The 20,660-nt window shown below is 44.3% G+C and overlaps 1 protein-coding gene across 1 annotated transcript in view; it reads left to right on the forward strand.

Moving 5' to 3' along the window:
- The first annotated feature begins 7,502 nt into the window (after window positions 1-7,502).
- The window catches only part of LOC126281387 (odorant receptor 43a-like), a 90,960-nt gene continuing 77,802 nt past the window's right edge, over window positions 7,503-20,660 (forward strand). Inside the window, exons 1-2 of the mRNA XM_049980313.1 lie at window positions 7,503-7,724; window positions 15,056-15,199. Coding sequence (XP_049836270.1) covers window positions 7,503-7,724; window positions 15,056-15,199 — 366 coding nt within the window. The remainder of the gene's footprint in view (window positions 7,725-15,055; window positions 15,200-20,660) is intronic.

Here is a 20,660-nt window from a genome sequence, read left to right on the forward strand (position 1 = left end):
CTGGGGTTGTTGCTCTCGCCGACGTCAGAGGAGATGATGCCTTTGAGGTCTCGCCCTCATGTTGGTCCTGAGGGGGAGTGCTGGCAGGAAACAGGTGCATCCAGAAGTGATGCGTCGGAGTTGCGCATAGCCTAGGTGTAGGTGTCAGGTAAAGGACTGACTGTCACTTTGGGAGCTGTGTCACCAGTCTGGATCAGGAGAAAACGGCGACAGAGACTATCGTACTTAATATGAACCCCTTGTCCACATCCTGTACATGTTTGTGGCTGGCCATCATACATGATGATAGCTTGCACGCCACCTGTCAACATATTATGGTGGTACGTGTTTGGACTGATCGATCTCGATTTGTCAGAGAACGTCTCCCATTTTTCCGCTATATGGCTTACAACTTTGCTGTAAAATCCGAAGGCTTCAACGACTACGTCTTGGGGCACCTCGAAAGGGTGCTCAAACACCCGAATTGTTCGGAGACCGAAACCAGCGTCGTCTACCATCACCTTCCCAGCACGCCCGTCAGAATGTTTGTACTTTAGTCCGTGTGCTTATTGTCGAACTAAGTCATTTTAATGTAGACGATGCTGCCGGTCATAGAGAAGTGAGTACCTTCCACTTCTTGTTTGTCCAGGCGTAGATGTTCCAGAATGAGTTGTTCGATTTCATAGGCGCATGGTAATGCGTATTCGGTTTGGAATGTAACTTTAAGTAACGCTCGGCGGTAAGGGTGCGTCATAGGGTACAATAAGATGGAAGCTGTACAACATAAACACCACAAGGTGGACGTGAACAACTCATTTAGCAGAGCTCTGTCCGGCGCGCGAAGCCAGTCGACACGCGACCACGGCCGAAATCCTACTGACTAATGACCACACAACGCTATCAACTACTCTACAGTTCCAACACAGCAACCGGATCTCCTCAGACGGTATAGACTGCATGTTGGCTGTATATACAAATGTCATTTGATATTTAATATGCATATTATATAAAAAAAGACGCGCTTTTGACAAGCTGTCATTATTCGTAGCATTGAAAGGGTGTAACTTTGTAGCACCCAAGTTATGACACTACAAGTATGACTTACAGGAAGCCTGTATCTACCGATAAGTAGTTCCTTGTTCTTTTATTGTAGCGAATTGTAGCTAAAATGACTCATTTTAGGCACATCCTCAATTTGCTGGTGCTCTGAACAGCATATTTTCATACCACGTAATCTGTGAAATGGAAAACCCACCACATACGACGTTTAGGCCAAACAATATTCCGGTTCCTTTGTTCTGTTTATGACGTAAAACGGTATCGCATCTCACTGCCACGTTCCTCTCCGCGGGACAAAAATCTGACATGCAAGAATTTATTTCACGCTCCGCAGTGTAGTGGAATGTGTTTTCCACGCTGAGATGTCATCAGCTTTTTGTCCACGTGCGTTTTCACATCCGTCAGAGGACGGCTTACGCAAGATGTACGCTGGAGGTAGCAGAACAACCACACAGTCGTCTTAGTATAACGGTTCTCTGAACCTACCCAGTAGTGTATCACGTGAACAGCTTCGTCTTATTTCCAAAGATTCCCGCTGTAATTCCTCAGAATCTCTGTTACAATTTCACAGGGCTATATCGATTTAACCAGCGCGTCTCTGAAACCATTCGAGGCCTGTCGTGACGCTGGCCGCTGTCATGAATACCTGTCAAGGTCGCCTAAAAGAAAAAGTTAGAAGTCACAGCCCGTGACAGCGCTACTGGCCGCACTGTACCTAGAGTACATCCTTTCTTCAGAAGCTTCCGGACCCTGTGCTGAAGGGAATATGAATGAAGAAAATCCGCTTGCATCATCACTTTCTTACAATTTTATTGTACAGTTTCATTATTAACTATGTAATTATCAGTTTTACTTTTATTAGTTTAATAAGCATATTTCAGAAAGGAGTTAAAGTCTGTGTTCAAAATGTTCTCCACCAACATCCAAGCAAAATTGTTCACGTCGAAGCATGTTAAAGAAAATACGTTTCGGTACTCTTTGAGGAATGTTCGAAATTCCTTCACATACGTTGTTTTTTAAGTGTCAAGTGTTCTCGGATTGTTGCGGTAGACTCTAGCTTTTAGAAATCCCCAGAGGTAAAAGTCACACGGTGACACGTCGGGATAGCGGGGTGGCCACAAGCCCTTATTAATGGTCCTCTCTTCTGTAAAATCAGTATGTATACGAGCTGAGGACATATCCGACATATGAGAAGTTGCCCCATCTTGCTGGAAATATGCAGAACACTTTCAGTTTGGACTTAACAGAGCCGAAAATTCTTTGTAGTGATGCAAGTAAACATGTGTGTTGACAGTTTCTTTGAAGAACAATGGCCCAATAATTCTGATACCAGATAGAGCACACCATACAACAATTTTTAAACCGTGTAACGGCTTTTGCAGTATGCCATGGGGATTCTCTGTAGCCCACTATCTTGTGTTTTGTGAGTTAACGTAACCCGACTGATGAAATCAAGTTTCATCCGTCGAAAAAAGGAGGAACGGATCAAAATGATTTTCCAGCAACCAATTACAGTAATGTGTACGCTTACCCTTATCCGCTTCTTTTATTTGCTGAACAGCAGCCACAGGGTAAGGTTTCATTTTTAAGCCATGAAGGATGCGTTGATATGATCTGCGAAATATTCCACATTGCTGTGATAAACGTCGTGTTGACATGTAGGGACTTCTTTCAATGAGTGCCGTCACGTTTGCCACAACTTCAGGTGTACGTACCGTCGGTGCCTTACTTCTCTTTGAATTAACAACACTGCTTGTCGAGCGCCACTGTCTCACTAGATCATGAATCGTTAATTTTGCAGGAATATTTCTAAGGAAACTTTTCAAGAAAAGTGTCATGAACAACTTTAATGGATTCAGACCGCACATATTCTTCAGCAATGAACACACGTTCTTCAGTGGAGTAAGGCATGACAATGAAGTACACGGTTTATAACGACTACTTTCCGTATGAACTATTCACACGCTACTGCTGCTGGAAGGTGCCAAAGAAACTGACAAGCTAGTAATGCTACTCACGTGCGTTCGCATTCCGGTTCGGGCCAGTTTTATCTGCGCCACTCTGTATATATATATTTATACTATTAGACTATGTACTATTCATCGTCCACATGGCACTGCTATGTAATGCTCCACACTAGAAAAATACTATTAGGATGGACTTCCTCACATTTAAACCTATATTAGATATCAACGTATTTCTATGTTTCAAAAAAAAAGTTCTTGGTATTGCCAGTCTCCAATTTTTATTCCCTTTCCTTCTACTATCATTAGCTAAGTGCGTGTAGTACATAGCAAAACTTGTTTATTAGTTTTAGTGTCTCGTTTGCTATTTCTTTTTCTAATGTAATTCACTCACCATCATCTGACCTAATTCAACTTTTGTTGATGTCAGCAATATAATATCTTTGAAAGACACTATTCATTCCATTTAAATAATCTTCCAAGTACTTTGCAGTCTCTGACGGTATGATGTCATTTTACTCGGCCCAGTCTCATTAATGCGACCACTGCTTACGGTTGACGTCAACGTGCAATAACCACTCTCAGACGGCAGATGGCAGCACCAGTAGCAGAGGGTGTATAAAGTGTGTGGGGAGACGCGGGAAACAGTGCAGTTGTTGTTATGATGCGGAAACAGAAAGATTTATCAGACGTCCCAATGGTCATGATCATTGGCTTTAGGGCCTAAGATCGTAGCATTGCTACGTGCTTAAAGTATACCATGCATGGCAAAATGGCACTATCCAAAACCCGCGTCTAGCAACTGTGGTGCATGACGGACCAAAGATGACAGAGGTGAAAGACAGCTGACTAGACGTGTATGGGTGAATAGACGTTTAACGGTTGAACACCTGACCGCCCACATGAATCAAGGGTCCAGCAACAATGTCTCCTCAATGAGCGTTGAGCGAAAGTTGCTGCGTACGGGCCTCCGCAGCAGGCGCCTGGTACATGCACCCATGCTGTCTGCTATTCATTGGCAACGAAGGCTGGAATTCTCATGCCAATACCGCAACTGGAAGTCCACTGAGTGGCGAAAGGTAGCGTTTTCGGATGAATCACAATTTAAATGCGTAGGCTTCCGCGGCCAGTATCATTCGACATAAGACATTACTGGGTATGGTAACGTGTCATAACGTATAAAACTACTGCTGCTGGATAAAAACAAACGTTTCGGCCATTGTTGCAGCGGACTACTTCTGGGTCTACCAGTTCCTGTGCTTGGTCCACTAAAATGCTCAGGAATCCTCTTCCAAATGTCCACAGCTTGCAATTCTCTCTTGCAAAGTTCGATCGGACATTGGTTGAGATTAATCTACGTTCACTAACAACAGCAATTCTTATCAGTTTTGATACCGGCTGTCAATGACAAGGAGTGACACTCATCTCCAGACTCTGCCAGTTAGGACCTTTTTACAAACACTGCTCTTGCGCCATTTTACATGGCTGAGATAGTACACAATTCTTTGTACACACAACAGACAGACAGCGTTGGTACACCAACAAACCGGACAACTTCGTTCTCGGTGTAGTCATGGACACTTCTCTACACACTAGCTCCTTGCCACCATTCTGTCCTGTCAGCCCGTCGACCCAGGTTCCCGTACTGGTTCCGCGCATCCAACAGCCACACACGCACCAGTTTACCGTCTGACGTACGTCGGCAATGGAGGATCACGTGACCATCTGGTACCAGGTCTATATCATCTGTAGCACTCTAGTAGAACTAGTGCTCTCTTTTACATGGCTCACTAACATTCGTCCGGTGAGCCCTTTCAGTGATCAAAGATCTAATGCATGCACTCGGAACCATATGTAATCTGTTGCTTCAGATGATAAGTACTTTACTAAATAATCTGTTTCGCAGCGCGGACGTTCAGGAAGAGAGTCAGTGAGGTTTTGGAAGGTACTGACAGGGATGTGGAACCATGCCGACTCAAGTTCCGTTTCCAGGTGCGCCAGGTTTCTCGGTTGAGGATCCATGGCGCGAACAGTCCGGTCGAAGTGGTCCCACAAATTATCGGTTGGATTTAAATCCTCAGAGTTTCGTGGCTAGAGGAGTATGATAAACTCATTTTGGTGCTGTTCGAACCACGCACGTACACTGCAAGCTGTGTTACACAGTGAATTGTCTTGCTGGTAGGTGCTGTCGAGTTGGGGAAAACACAAAATGCATATAGAGGCCGACATGGTCTCCAAGGGAGACACATATTTGTGTTCATCCATTTTGCCTTGCCTAATGACGAGATAATTAACCAGACCACAAGGCTCCCTCCTCTGGCCTGAACCCCTTCTGACAGTTGTGGCAGATTGTTTGCTTTTAGGCGGCCATCTCTCTGATGGAGCATAAATCGTGATTCGACATAAAAGTTTTCTGGATATGGTGCTGCGCCATAATGTATAAAACTACTGCCACTGGATAAAAACCAACATTTCTGCCTTCTTCTGGGTCTTCTGGGTCTCCCAGAAGAAGGCCGCTGCAAGAGAATTGCAAGCTGTGGACATTTGGAAGGGGGTTCCTGGGCGTTTAGCGTAACAAGCACAGGAACTGGGCAGTAGCTAACTGGAAACGTGTAGTGCGGTCCGGCGAGTCGCCTTTTTACCTCTTTCTAAATCATGCGAAGTTTGGCCGTCAGTGAATAGTAGGTGTGGTTTAGGGCGGAAACGGGTCAGTGATATTTAAAATGTCATTTTTGTACGATGAGTTGAGATCACTAGTTTGCCATGAACATGAACTACGAGGGGCGTTCAATAATTAACGCAACATATTTTTTTCTAAAAGTCATTCGGTTTTATACAGGATTCCAACACACCATATTATTCCCCACTCTTCTGGGTACAAAACCCTATTTTTCAACATGCTGTTCTATTGTCAGATGTCAGAGTGAAAGTATTGCTGCTCCAGTAACCGCCCGATCAGTCACATGTTGCTTCCCCTGCAGTGCATCCTTCACTGAACCAAACGTATGGAAGTTGGAAGGTATGAGATCCGGGCTGTTGAGCGGATGAGGGAGATGAGTCCACTGAGCTTTGGTGAGCACCTCCTCAGTTTGCACACTTGTGCGGAGCCTTGCATTGTCTTGGGGAAGAAAAAGTTGGTTTGCATTTTTGTAGCGATGAACGCGCTGAAGTCGTTTCTTTAATTTACCGAGGGTAGCAGAATGCACTTCAGAGTTGATCGTTGTACCATGAAGGAGGATATCAAATAGAATAACTCCTTCAGAGTTCCAGAAGGCCGTCGCCGTGACTTTACTGGCTGAGGGTGCGGCTTTGAACATTTTCTTTGGAGGAGAAGTGGTGTGGCTCCATTCCATGGACTGCCACTTTGTTTCCGTTTCTAAGTTATGAACGCATGTTTCCCGCCTGTGATGAAGTTCGACAAAAATTGCCACGATCAGCCTCGTAACGCGCAAGCAGTTCCGAACACGTGGTCCTCTGTTGCTCTTTATGGTCTTCTGTTAGGCGGCGAGTAACCCAGAGGGCACACATCTTTGAGTACCCCAACTGATGGACGAGTGTGTCAACACTACAAACAGAGATGTCTTGTTAAGTAGGGAGGTGTCTGATTGTGTTCCGTCGATCTCCTCGAATGAGAGTGCCCGCACGTTCCAACTCTGTAAAAGTCACTGGTGCGTGAGGCGCGCGGGAAAGTGGATAGGTCTGCGTGACTTTGTTGCGGTGATGACGGACGCCTCATCCAGCCACTCACCATGCTTTTGTTCACTGTCGGTTCTCCGTAGACATTCTGCAAGCACTAATGACTATCTGCCATGCTCTGCCTTTGCACCAAAAGAAACTGGAACTCACCTCCGTTACACACACCGTCCAATCTTGGATGAATTAGCGGAGCACTCATGATTCGGTAGGGTTCGTGCAAGGTGTGCGTGCAGCCAACGCCACCTAGAGAGAAGGCCTCTGCGCTCCCTGTGAACAGCATGACGGGTATCCAAGAGTAGTCATAACAAAAGGAAGTGACAAGTGTCTTATAACGTTGTGCTGAGCATGGGAGTACGTGAATGTAGTACAACGTAACTGTGTTAGAACGTTTTTAACGTTATTTATGTGATGCACTGTTCAAATTTGTGTTAGTAACAGACAAAATGCCGTACAGATGTTGTGTGACCGAGTGTAAAGGCAATTACCCGACGGGACCGAAAGTTGAAATTTTTTCATTTCGAATCACATAAAATATCCAGGACTATTTAGAAGAGCAAGTGAAATGTAGCAGTCAACATCCTGGCTATGTTTCAGCTCCAAGGGATCTGATCATCCATGAATGACTTTCGCTAAATACGGCATACCCGAAGAAACTTGTGGGTTTACTTCTTTACAGAATATGGGCATTATTATGTCTAGAGGCAATATTACGCGGTCTTGGCATGACGTGCACTGGGAATGACTAACTTTTTGTCCGGTGTTCTCAGCTGGTGGTGGCTGACCGCCCCCACAGCCCGTGTCAGGATGCGCGACGAGGTGGACGAGCTGCTGGCGCCGTGCGCGGCGGCGCTGCGCCTGCTGGGCATGTGGGGCGTGGCGACGCGGCGCGGCGTCTTCGTGCTGCTGCTCAACCTGGCCGGCACCGCGTGCGCAGCCGTCACGCTCGCCTTCCAGCCGCCGCGAGGCCTCGAGCGCCTCGCCATGAACGCCTACGTCTGCGCACAGGGTACTCTCCTCTCCGTCAAGGTACCGCATCCCCACAGTGTGACCGAGTAGTCACAGCACCCATAGCTCACTAGAATGAGGTAGCAACAGTCGTGGGACTACGATAACCACTTACACATATGGGAGCACTTTCACGTACACAAGATACAAAAGGCACTGAATTGGCGGACCTGTCATTTGTAGACAAGTGGTTCGAGAGAAAAAAAATTCCAACGTTGTTATGGATGCACGACAGGAGCTAAAAAAAAAAATTCGATAGCGAAACGGTAGTTGTAGCTCCACTACTGGCCATTAAAATTGCTACACCAAGAAGAAATGCAGATGATAAACATGTATTCATTGGACAAATGTATTATACTAGAACTGACATGTGATTACTTTTTCACGCAATTTGGGTGCGTAGATCCTGAGAAATCAGTATCTAGAACAACCGCCTCTGGCCATAATAACGGCCGCGGTACGCCTGGGTATTGAGTCAAACAGAGCTTGGATGTCGTGTACAGGTACAGCTGCCCATGCAGCTTCAACACGATACCACAGTTCATCAAGAGTAGTGACTGGCGTATTCTGACGAGCCAGTTCCTTGGCCACCATTGAACAGACATTTCCAGTTCGTGAGAGATCTGGAGAATGTGTTGGGCAGGGCAGTGGTCGAACATTTTCTGTATCCGTAAAGGCCCGTAAACGAAATTCAACATGCGGTCGTGCATTATCCTGCTGAAATGTAAGGTTTCGCAGGGATCGAATGAAGGGTAGAGCCACGAGTCGTAATATATCTGAAATGTAACGTCCGCTGTTCAAAGTGCCGTCAATGCGAACAAGATGTGACCGAGACGTGTGACCAGTGGCACCCCATACCATCACGCCGGGTGATACGCCAGTATGGCGATGACGAATATATGCTTCCAATGTGCGTTCACCGCGATGTCGCCAAATACGGATGAGACCATCATGATGCTGTAAACAGAACCTCGATTCATCCGAAAAAATGACGTTTCGCAAATTCGTGCATCCAGGTTCGACGTTGAGTACACCATCGCAGGCGCTCCTGTCTGTGATGCCGCGCCAACGGTAACCACAGCCATGAGCTCCGAACTGATAGTCCATGCTGCTGCAAACGTCGTCGAACTGTTCGTGCAGATGCTTGTTGTCTTGCAAACGTCCCCATTAGCTGACTCAGGATCGAGACGTGGCTGCACGATCCGTTACAGCCATACGGATAAGATGCCTGTCATCTCGACTGCTAGTGATACGAGGCCGTTTGGATCCAGCACGGCGTTCCGTATTACCCCCCTGAACCCACCGATTCCATATTCTGCTAACAGTCATTGGATCTCGACCAACGCGAGCAGCAATGTCGCGATACGATAAACCGCAATCGCGATAGGCTACAATCCGACTTATATCAAAGCCGGAAACGTGATAGTACGCATTTCTCCTCCTTACACGAGGCATCACAACATCGTTTCACCAGGCAACGCCGGTCAACTGCTGTTTGAGTATGAGAAATCGGTTGGAAACTTTCCTCACGTCAGCACGTTGTAGGTTTCGCCAACGGCTCCAACCTTGTGTGAATGCTCTGAAAAGCTAATCATTTGCATATCACAGAATCGTCTTCCTGTCGGTTAAATTTCACATCTGTAGCACGTCACCTTCATGGTGTAGCAATTTTAATGGTCAGTAGTGTAGATGCATAGGACATTCCATTTCGGAAATCGGTAGGGAATTCAGTATTCCGCGATCCACAGTGTCAAGGGTGCGCCGAGAGTGCCACATTTGAGGCAGTACCTCTCACCAAAGACAAGGCAGTGATCGATAGCCATCACTTAACGATCGAAATCAGAGGTGTTTGTGTAGACTAGTCAGTGCTAACACACAAGCAACACTGAGTGAAACAACAGTAGAAGTCAAAATGGTCCTTACGACGAACGTATCCGTTACGGCAGTGCTGCGAAGTCTGGCGTTAATGAGCTATGGCAGCAGACGACCTACGCGAGTGCCTTTGCTGACGGGACAATATCGCCTGCAGCGCCTCTCCTGGGCTCGTGACCATATCAGTTGGAACTTAGACGATTGGAAAACCATGGTCTGGTCAGATGAGTTCTGATTTCAGTTGGTAAGGACTGATGATAGGGTTCGAGTGTGGCGCAAACCTCGCGAAACCTTGGTCCCAGGTTGTCAAAAAGTCACTTTGGAAGCTGTCGGTGGCTCCATAATGGTGTGGACGTGTTTACATGTAGTGCGCTGGGTCTTGTGGTCCAACTTGACTGATCACTGCCTATAAATGGCTATGTTCAGCTGCTTGGAGACCATTTGCAGCCATTCGTAGACTTCATGTTCCCAGACAACGATGTCACGAGGCCACAATTATTCACGATTAGTCTGAAGAACATTCTGAACAATCCGAGTGTATGATTTGGTCACCCAGATCGCTTGACATGAATCCCATCCAACATTTTTGCGAGAGGTCAGTTCGTTCACAAAATCTTGCACTGGCAACACTTTCGCAATCATGGATAGCTAAGTGGCAGCGTGGCTTAACATTTTTACATGAGACTTCCTACGACTTGTTGAGTCCATGCCACGTGATCTGCTGCATTACGCCAGCGAGAAGGAGGTCCGACACCATATATTAGGAGGTGTCCCATGAATTTTGTCACCTCAGCATATTGTGTCTGAAGGTAAAAACTTCTGGGTTCTGAAGCCACATCATGGTAATTCCTCTTCAAATTTCTTCTTCAGTACTCGATGTTTCTTCAGGACTTTATTAGCGTTTCTGCGTGGCTAAACAGTTGGAAGACCAATGTCATATTCACTTATAAAATAATGTTTCCCAATGTTTGTTCTGAAGAGGTACAGTTATTTAGTAAAATTATTTGTGGTGGTGTTGGTGGGTTATTATCATTGGATATTCAGCGATGACAGGCAGTGGAAGAGATGAAAAATGTTCACCAAAACATTCTTGTCGTACCATGTAGTTGTGTTTGTGGTTGTTGTTTGTATTCCCGAATATTGTGGCTGTGTATTTACATCTTTCACCTTCAGCACTCTTTTGGTGTTCTCAGCTGGGTGAACACTGGGGAAGACCAGTGTCACATTCAATCTCCTTTCCTTTATTTCATCTCCTTCATTCTCTCTCAGTTGCGCCCACAAGAGAAACTGTGCGTTTCACTAGTTAGCCTTGCCTGACTGCTTTATTTTATTCTTCTTTTCCCAAAATATTTCATGAATTCGTTGAGCTGTTTCCTGCGTTCCTCTGTCCATTGCTTTCCAGCGGTCTTTTTAGCTTTTTCTACAAATGTGTCCTTTGGAACCAGGATTCCAAAGGCACTGCGTCCTCTGATGACATCGTCTGTTGGTGTTCATTTCTCCTGTTTAATTTCTTAGAGTCGAGTGATTTTTAATTTTTTGAATTTATTATCTTAAGTAGTTTTTTAGTTAATCTAGTGTCGTCGATTCTGCAGAAGTGACGATAGAATTTGAAGCATCGTCTGTGTATTGGATCAGTGAACCCGTCTATTGCTGTGTATCGGTCTGTAGTTCCTTCTATCCATATGCCATTTATATTTATGGGACCAAAAATTTTCTGAGAACTTTTTGCTCTTACTTTCTGTTTACATTAATGTTTTTGTGGCCTTCAAGAGATGGATCTTTTGAGGCATTTAATTCTCGAGACGTGACAACTGTCTTGTAATCATGAAGTTTCACGTTACTGGATACCAGTCGTTTATTCCTGTGATTCCATGTTATGCTGTTCCTTGAGTTTGATTGCTCTTTATAAATTCGCTTTACTGTTTATTCCAGATGGTACTACGATTTCTCCAAGAAATTTAAGGTCGACAGACGTGATAGTGTCCCCTTTTCTGTGTTTATTACTACCATTTTTTTTTTGACATAAAAAACTTGATGCTAAATATGTCATTGCAACTTATGCCACAAGAACAATATTTCTTTTTCTTTGTTAACCTACGAAAAATCTAATGCACACACATCCATGGAAAAATTAGGCGATCTGGTCATCCACAAAATGAAATAAGTCTATCCATCTATTTGAAAATTTCTGTAAACGTTTCAAGCTTACTAACTGAAGCGACTGTTCGATTCTTTGTGAAGACGACTGCTTTCAGTTTCATCGATGAATAATAATTGAAGGGTAATCATCAATAAAACTACATCATGTGTACCCCAGAAAGCAGACAGGACTGCTAATCCCAATGTACAAAAATAATTTACTCGTTAGGAGGAGCGTCGCTGATCGTTCACTAACGATGCTCCTGTCTACAGGAAAATAACATCGCTAGATAACTGCAATGGAATGGAGAATGCCGTAGAGAAGATTTTCGTTTGACACAAACTGTCCATTCGACTTCAGAATAGATCACTACTATGTAATGCACATAAACAGGATGAAAATCCTTTATTTTCATTTAAAGCACCGGTGATAACTCTCTATACCGCCACATCAGTTATTTATCTGCAAGTAATGCTACTAAATGATACAGAGCGGGGTGTAATATACTTGTTCTCACCTGCGTTGCTGTTATCAACTATGAAAAATTAACAGCTGAGAGCATTATGGGCCAAAATAACGCATATTTTGCACAGACAAAGAAATGAGACCAAGCAGTATTACCAATTTTTTATTTATTTGGCCACTCTTGTTGCACCTTTTGATTCACCGTAGCTCATTGTTAAACATTCTCCTCGGGTTTTTCAAACTCAGTGGTGAATTATTTATATTTTTGGTTAGCAATAGAAGGACAGTGCCACTCAATTTGCTAGTGAGCGTTGTTTAACATTTAATAAACAGCGTACGTTGTAATTTAGAGGGCTTATATTTCATGACTTTTAATGTATCGTGAAGACTTTTAATGTACTTTGTTGGCTATTAATTCCTGTAAAACTGAGCAAATTAAAGGATCACAGGCAGTCATTTTAACCGATGTGATATTTTTTATGTTTCATGTCTCTAAAGGCACAATTATGGATGTTTACATCCACTTATTTTATTTCATTGTTGTGATCGCGTTCCCTTTTTTTGCTTGCCATTTTACTTTGTTTAGTGGAACAGTGAACATACGTTAGTTGCAGTTCTCTGTGAAAGCGTTGTTGTACTCGGCAGAAATTTAGTACTCCTCATTATTACGGTGAACGTTTTCGTTCAGAAGAGCTTCCACGATTTCACAAAATTACGAGTTAACATTGTCGACTAGATGCCTCGTCTGTGCCTGTGCACCTTTTTATCATCGTGCTAGACCTTGGGGTGTGTTTGCAAGGAATGGACTGGGTGCTGTGTTCCAATTGGACCTATCATTGACTGGAAATGATTATGTTCCGCTACTTGGAGGCCTTTTGCAACCATTCAGGGACTTCATGTTCCCTGCACAATTCGAGCGAATGGTTCAGCCACCCGGATCACCCGACATGAATCCCGTCAAACTTTTATGGGACCTAATCGAGATGTCAGTTCATGCACAAAATCCTGCAACAGCCACAGTTTCGCAATTACGGACGGCTGTAGAGGCAGCACGGCTTAGTATTTCTGCAGATGACTTCCAATGACTTGTGGAGGCCATATCGTGTCCGGTTACTGCACTATGCCAAGCGAAAGGAGGTCAGACACGGCATTAGGAAGTACACTCCTGGAAATTGAAATAAGAACACCGTGAATTCATTGTCCCAGGAAGGGGAAACTTTATTGACACATTCCTGGGGTCAGATACATCACATGATCACACTGACAGAACCACAGGCACATAGACACAGGCAACAGAGCATGCACAATGTCGGCACTAGTACAGTGTATATCCACCTTTCGCAGCAATGCAGGCTGCTATTCTCCCATGGAGACGATCGTAGAGATGCTGGATGTAGTCCTGTGGAACGGCTTGCCATGCCATTTCCACCTGGCGCCTCAGTTGGACCAGCGTTCGTGCTGGACGTGCAGACCGCGTGAGACGACGCTTCATCCAGTCCCAAACATGCTCAATGGGGGACAGATCCGGAGATCTTGCTGGACAGAGTAGTTGACTTACACCTTCTAGAGCACGTTGGGTGGCACGGGATACATGCGGACGTGCATTGTCCTGTTGGAACAGCAAGTTCCCTTGCCGGTCTAGGAATGGTAGAACGATGGGTTCGATGACGGTTTGGATGTACCATGTACTATTCAGTGTCCCATCGACGATCACCAGAGGTGTACGGCCAGTGTAGGAGATCGCTCCCCACACCATGAAGCCGGGTGTTGGCCCAGTGTGCCTCGGTCATATGCAGTCCTGATTGTGGCGCTCACCTGCACGGCGCCAAACACGCATACGACCATCATTGGCACCAAGGCAAAAGCGACTCTCATCGCTGAAGACGACACGTCTCCATTCGTCCCTCCATTCACGCCTGTCGCGACACCACTGGAGGCGGGCTCCACGATGTTGGGTCGTGAGCGGAAGACGGCCTAACGGTGTGCGGGACCGTAGCCCAGCTTTATAGAGACGGTTGCGAATGGTCCTCGGCGATACCCCAGGAGCAACAGTGTCCCTAATATGCTGGGAAGTGGCGGTGCGGTCCCCTACGGCACTGCATAGGATCCTACGGTCTTGGCGTGCATCCGTGCGTCGCTGCGGTCCGGTCCCAGGTCGACGGGCACGTGCACCTTCCACCGACCACTGGCGACAACATCGATGTACTGTGGAGACCTCACGCCCCACGTGTTGAGCAATTCGGCGTTACGTCCACCTAGCCTCCCGCATGCCCACTATACGCCGTCGCTCAAAGTCCGTCAACTGCACATACGGTTCACGTCCACGTTGTCGCGGCATGCTACCAGTGTTAAAGACTGCGATGGAGCTCCGTATGCCACGGCAAACTGGCTGACACTGACGGCGGCGGTGCACAAATGCTGCGCAGCTAGCGCCATTCGACGGCCAACACCGCGGTTCCTGGTGTGTCCGCTGTGCCGTGCGTGTGATCATTGCTTGTACAACCCTCTCGCAGTGTCCGGAGCAAGTCTGGTGGGTCTGACACACTGGTGTCAATGTGTTCTTTTTTCCATTTCCACGAGTGTATATCATGACTTCATCAGCACAGAACATGTTTGGTCTAACTGGACGAATAAATCTTTGTAGAGGATCTTGAGCTTTTTTGTAAACGAGTATAATGCTGTAGAATCGTCTGGAAGGACGTGCAAGAAAATATTTTCTCATGCCCATATTTTCTGCGACATTGGGTCATTTATAACAGGGCTCGGCTTTTTTTATCTGCCAGATCCGTAACATTACAACCCCGCACTAGTTTACACAGCTTCAGATGCATTAAGCAGCTGAGCTCCCGTGCACTCACAGTCGCATTGTGTGCAGGTGGCCGCCTTCCTGTGGCACAGAAAGCGTCTGCGGCAGCTGGCGCTCCAGCTGGTGAGCTGCTGGCGCCAGTTTGAGGATGTAGGCGGCGGCGTGCGCGCTATCTACCGCAGCCAAGCTGCCAGGGTCGTGCGCTACATGCAAGTAAGTCGCTGCTGATTTGTTCTCACTTCCAAGCGGAAACACATGGCTGTTAGAATAATGGAAACACATAAAAAGTACTGGATAAGCTACCTTTAACCACTCGATGAGCGCTCATTCCGGTCGTATTGGATGCGTTATACAGTCTTTCCAGTAGAATTATGCACCGTTGAGTTTCAGTGTCGCTTCATAATGGGGATCTGCGGCTGCAGAGCTCAGGATTAGTTTCAAAGCATCTTTTTCAACTAATCTCCATAATGTCCTAGACTGATAATTTCGTGGAGTGTAGTATATGCTGAAGTTCATTCCCATGTTGATCACACGATGACTGAGACATAATCTTTAACAACCAACGACTGTAAAATACAGAATGTGGCAGAAAAACGGGCTGTTTTAGTTATTCTCTGAAAGTGAAATGGCATTATTGGCAACACTGGATGTTTGTAATGTACGGGTATAGCAGGTAGGTGCGCGATTTGCTGAGATGGAGCGCTGGAGCAAAGCTGAACGTGCTATGGCTGTGAAGACCTTTTACAAGAATGGTGTCTGTGTTGCTGCTGCTAGACGGGAATACCGTCGTCATTTCAACTTTAGGTGGAGTGGTGGCAAATGTAGTCAGGTTATCGGTGAAAAACTTTCAAGCAACAGGAATAGCACATAAGATAAAATCGTCAGGTCGGCCCAGATGTTGCTGCTCACAGGAAATAATAGAGGGGGTCCAAAATGTTCTAACCAAGATTCCAGAGCGTTCCATGATAAAAATTGCGGCAGCAGTGTGAATGTACTATCACACCCAAAAGCGTTGCACCTTATTTGCATACAGACCACATGGCGTAGCTGTCATGCAGGTAATCGAAACTTTTTCCACTACAGTCATTTGATTGAACAAAATGGATACCACAAAAGTTCACTAGAGAACACTGATATTTAAGTTAACCAGTCCGGAAGTAAATCAACACCACAATACTGTAAATACCAGGAAATGTGCCATTAGAGATGAGACAGTCCTTAACGCCTGTAAACTCAATTTTATTACAATAAGTGATATTTGAAAATCACTACCAAACTTATAAGAATTTGTGTTAACTAACTCCATCACATAAGTTATTCCACTAATCTTCAGGCAAAATTAAATATCTTTATGAACAAGAGATTTTGAGACAATATCTCGACTCCTGAAGTTCTATTACAACTTGAAGTATTTTCGCTCTTTAATAGATTTTCTCATACCTGGGTAACGTCGTTCCTGATATGAATGGTTGGTCGTAAATTGGATATTGAACTAATCAGTTAAAAGCAACGCCTTTAACAGCGACAAGCGCTCTATGGAAACCTCAAAATCAACATCGTATCACCAGTAAATTCTCTGTACTCATGATTGAGCAATTATTTGAGCACCGTTTTAAACTTAACCTACAACCACTGTAACTAACCCAAGCTTTCGTGCCTGGCAGAGACTCGATCACAGCAACGTTCGTCACGTGACTAAGCGTAAAGAGTCGTAAAATATCAAAGTTTTTATCAATATCGGTTAGCAAATCTGAAAATTTTTGTGCCCTACCTAGAATCCTGTCAACATCGTTATCTGTCAGTTAACTAACCACGAAAAAATTTAATATAATTTCAAGTTACAAAGTTTGCACGTGTTTAAAACGAAGTGCCATGATGTAAAGTTTTGTGAGGCGGACTAGAACCCTTCACGTAATCAGATTATTAACTAAGTAAAACCGGATGTTAGATATAGAAATTTTTCACCATCAGCGAGATATCTGATTATGAACTGGGGATACATTTTTTTTGCCTGTGCAGGAATCGCATCTGGCACCTACCGCCGTTGGTTCCTGTCCACGAATTGTTTGCTCACCAGTACTGAGATGTTTGCATGTTCGATTAGAAATAACAGCACCTATCGTTATGGTTGTCAGCACCCGAAGAGACATTAAAAATGAAAATTCATCAGTAATAGGTTGGTGTGAATACGCTATGGCTTGAAATGAAACCATGAATATTTCTGTGCTGGACCAGGATTCGAACCCACATAAGTGTCTCTTTTGGAGGCCTAGAAGAGTTTGCAGTCTTGGTGAAAACAGCGAGACTACATCGTTCTGTGTGAGTGAGATACCCAGAAAGAGGATATCCGTATCCGAATCGCAGTCCAGCACCAAATTTTTCTCGTCTCAAGTCCAAATGAAATAAGAGCCCTGTGACCTGAAGTGACTATTGGCCCATTAAACAAAATGAACTTTAGAGCGTAAGGAAGCTCACTGGCGACAGAGTTTCTGATTTCATCGACAATCAATGATGAATTAAAGTGGCTATAGTACATCCCAGGAGTATGGTCCCAGGGTTCATTTGTGCTAGGCACTGTGTTCCATGTACCAGACAATAAGTCAAAGCATGTCTCCCAACAATAAACAAACACAGTTCACAACCAGATTGTACAATACAACAACCCTTGGTCATGTTTTTCCAATGGTACCAACTTTGGGAGCAGATATGTCTCCCCCCGCCAGTTTAAGGAATGTGGACTCACAAATACAAGGTATAAATAGGTAGGGGGGAGTCTAAACATTCATGGTGGTGTCTGTTTGTACTATATCGTGTCTCCCTACCACTTTCGCGCAACGACGCTCTGAGTGTGTTTTTTAGGGAATTGACTAGTTTGAACCTGGGACCTGTTGCTGGTAAGGAGACGCCAGACCACACATGACATGTAGAATTCAGAAGAGTTCAGTGAGACTAGCGATGATATAACCAAATACTAAATGATCTCAGCGTCAGCTCCACTGCTCTCCCTGTAAAAGAATCTTAATACTAACTAAATATAGTGGAAAGGGTTCAAGGCTTTCCTATTTTTAGTTAGCTGGTAAAATAAGGAAGAAAAAGCAGTTAAGTTTACCATTGATAATTTTATTCTACTCTTAAAACATCGTTTATAAATTGCAATATTGATAAAAGGAAATGTTTCAATACAGGATGGTAAAAACCAACTGCGTTCAACAAAAATGTGAACGAATATTCCCTGAATGGGTTTCCAAGTTCTACAATCGATCGAAGGATGACCTATGCCATATCACATCTATAATCTAGGTTTAATTTAAGTTTCACAAAAGAGAAAACTATCAAAATGGTCTACAGTGACCCTCAATTATCTTTAAGTACTTATCTAACTTGTCGTAAATTACAGTGGCTGATGTGGCTTCTCAATAACTATATAAAGGAATCATCGCGTTTCAGATCTGTTCTTCAAGTGGCAAATGTGAATACCATGAGTTTTAATTAACGATCGACACTAGTATTACGCGAAAGGGGGTGTAACAGATGAGACTTCTGCAGTTTTGAGTGAAGCCTTATGCGCTCAAAAATGCGGCATCGCGTGCGTTCATTACCTTGTCGGTGTTTAAGCAGTGTCAGGGCGGCTGCGGCCGGCGCAGCAGCCATCCAGCTCGCCGTCTCGGAACTAACTCTCCTAACTTCTCCTTACTACAATTTACCGAAGTTAGTTTGAAAAAACTATCTGGCTATGTTTTCATCTGACCAATCAGGGTCTCAATGTTAACCTTAAGCTCCGCCTACAAAAATTCTGTCTATCCAATGAGAAACGTTATATTTTTCGTGGTGGGGCAATGTTTTTAAAGTTTGCAACGTAACAGAGACGCTGAAAAGTCTCACGCTAAAACGTGCGGGTAGTGTGGTCCTTTTAGCGTTATCGTAAGATCTATACTGTTCTTCTGGAGGGCTCTATCTTTTAACATGGGCTGGGGGGTGGTCCTTGACGTACCTGAGAAACGAAAAAGTCTCACGCTAAAACTTGCGGGCGGTAGTGGCCCTTTTTTTGTGTTATCGCAAGATCTATACTGTTTTTCTGGAGGGCTCTAGCTTTTAACATGGGCTGGGGGGTGGTCCTTGACGAACCTGAGACGCTTTACCTCACGCTAAAACGTACGGGTTGTGTGGCCCTACTGGTTAGCTGGTGCCATAGATGTCCAGACCTTCCCTTATCGTAGGGCCTTCTAGCTTAACACGGTTCTGCTCTCGGCTTCTGTCCTCGTTTCTCCCCTCGGAACTGCGTCTGCCTCACAGTGAGAAGGTACGACATGCATTTAGGCATTCTTGTGTTAGTCTGTGGCATTCCATTTGCTCACTCGTTACTTGTATTACTTTGGTTAATTTAATGTCACAATTTATTCGGAGCTATGTGACATACTAGTAGATTTGCTTATTATGTCAGGGTTTTCATGTAAGGTGTTGGATTTGCCTGACACCTTACAGGAGTTAGGTTAACTGGACAGATTACGTAAACTATTCCTTGCTTGTAAACTCTAGTGAAAGTTGTTTCCTATGTCTTCCACCAGATGGCTAAAGAAATTTCTCAGATCAAACTACTTTCGAATGGCTTTGTTTGTTTTGAGAGGCCATAAAAATTTTCCTGCTCATTTTATTTATTGTTTACATGTTATTTCAAAACGAGTACTATGAAATGATGTGTAAAATGCCTCGTATTAGAGTAATTTTTGTGTTCATTTGAAAACTGGTCTTAGGTTTTACAAGTCTGTAATGTTTTCGAAACTATGAAGAATGTAATAAATTATCATTAATATTTTATAAATATCAATTCATTTTGTGAGTATGGGTTGCAGTTGTATGTGTAAAATATTTTCTTTTGTTCTCTAGGATCAGTCGACTGAACGCCACTTTTCAAAACAATCGTTTAATTGAACTTCAGAGTGCATCAACATTCAGAATATGCATTTCTTACAGGGATCTAAAATACAATTTCAGAATTGCGAATAACAAGCAATCAGCAATGTTGTGTTGTTGTTTTAAACATATCTTATGTATAAAAATAGTATTTACGTAGTACTGCAATATCAGTTTAGGATAACGTCAAAGAATTTGTTGATAGGAATTGTGATCGATTTTGCTTTTTTAAATGATAATCGAATATTAAATTACGCCGGCTATTCGGAAAGTAAGGTCTGGTCGATAGTGAAGTGGAAACTATAGTGAAAGTCCGATGGAGGTTTGCTTACATGTGTTCGATAGTGTCCCTAGTATGCCCGTGAATCTCGCTCTTTTCAGTTCTGAGGGCACAGTGAGCACGTAAAGATGCCTAGAACAACTACGTCTCCCTCCAAGTAAGGGTGCCCTCTGCGAGGTTTCGCCTGATTTCATGCACCTCCACACAACGTACCTGTCATAAATTTCCTTCTTCATGACAATGAGGACGCCCCTGAAGTGTTTTCGATGGAAAGTGTTTGGTCACCCATCATACAGCCCGGACTTGGAGCGCTCTTATTTTCTTCTCTGCTCACATGAATCGCTGGCTACGAAGAAAACATTTTGGTACAGGCAACAAGCTGCAGATCAACACAAATAATTGGCAGAAAGCACAGTCTTCTATGACGAGGGTATTGAAAAGTTGGTGGAATGCTACGATAAATGTCTCAGTCATAGCGGCGAA

Source organism: Schistocerca gregaria, chromosome 7, assembly GCF_023897955.1.
Source record: "Schistocerca gregaria isolate iqSchGreg1 chromosome 7, iqSchGreg1.2, whole genome shotgun sequence".
NCBI lineage: Eukaryota > Metazoa > Arthropoda > Insecta > Orthoptera > Acrididae > Schistocerca > Schistocerca gregaria.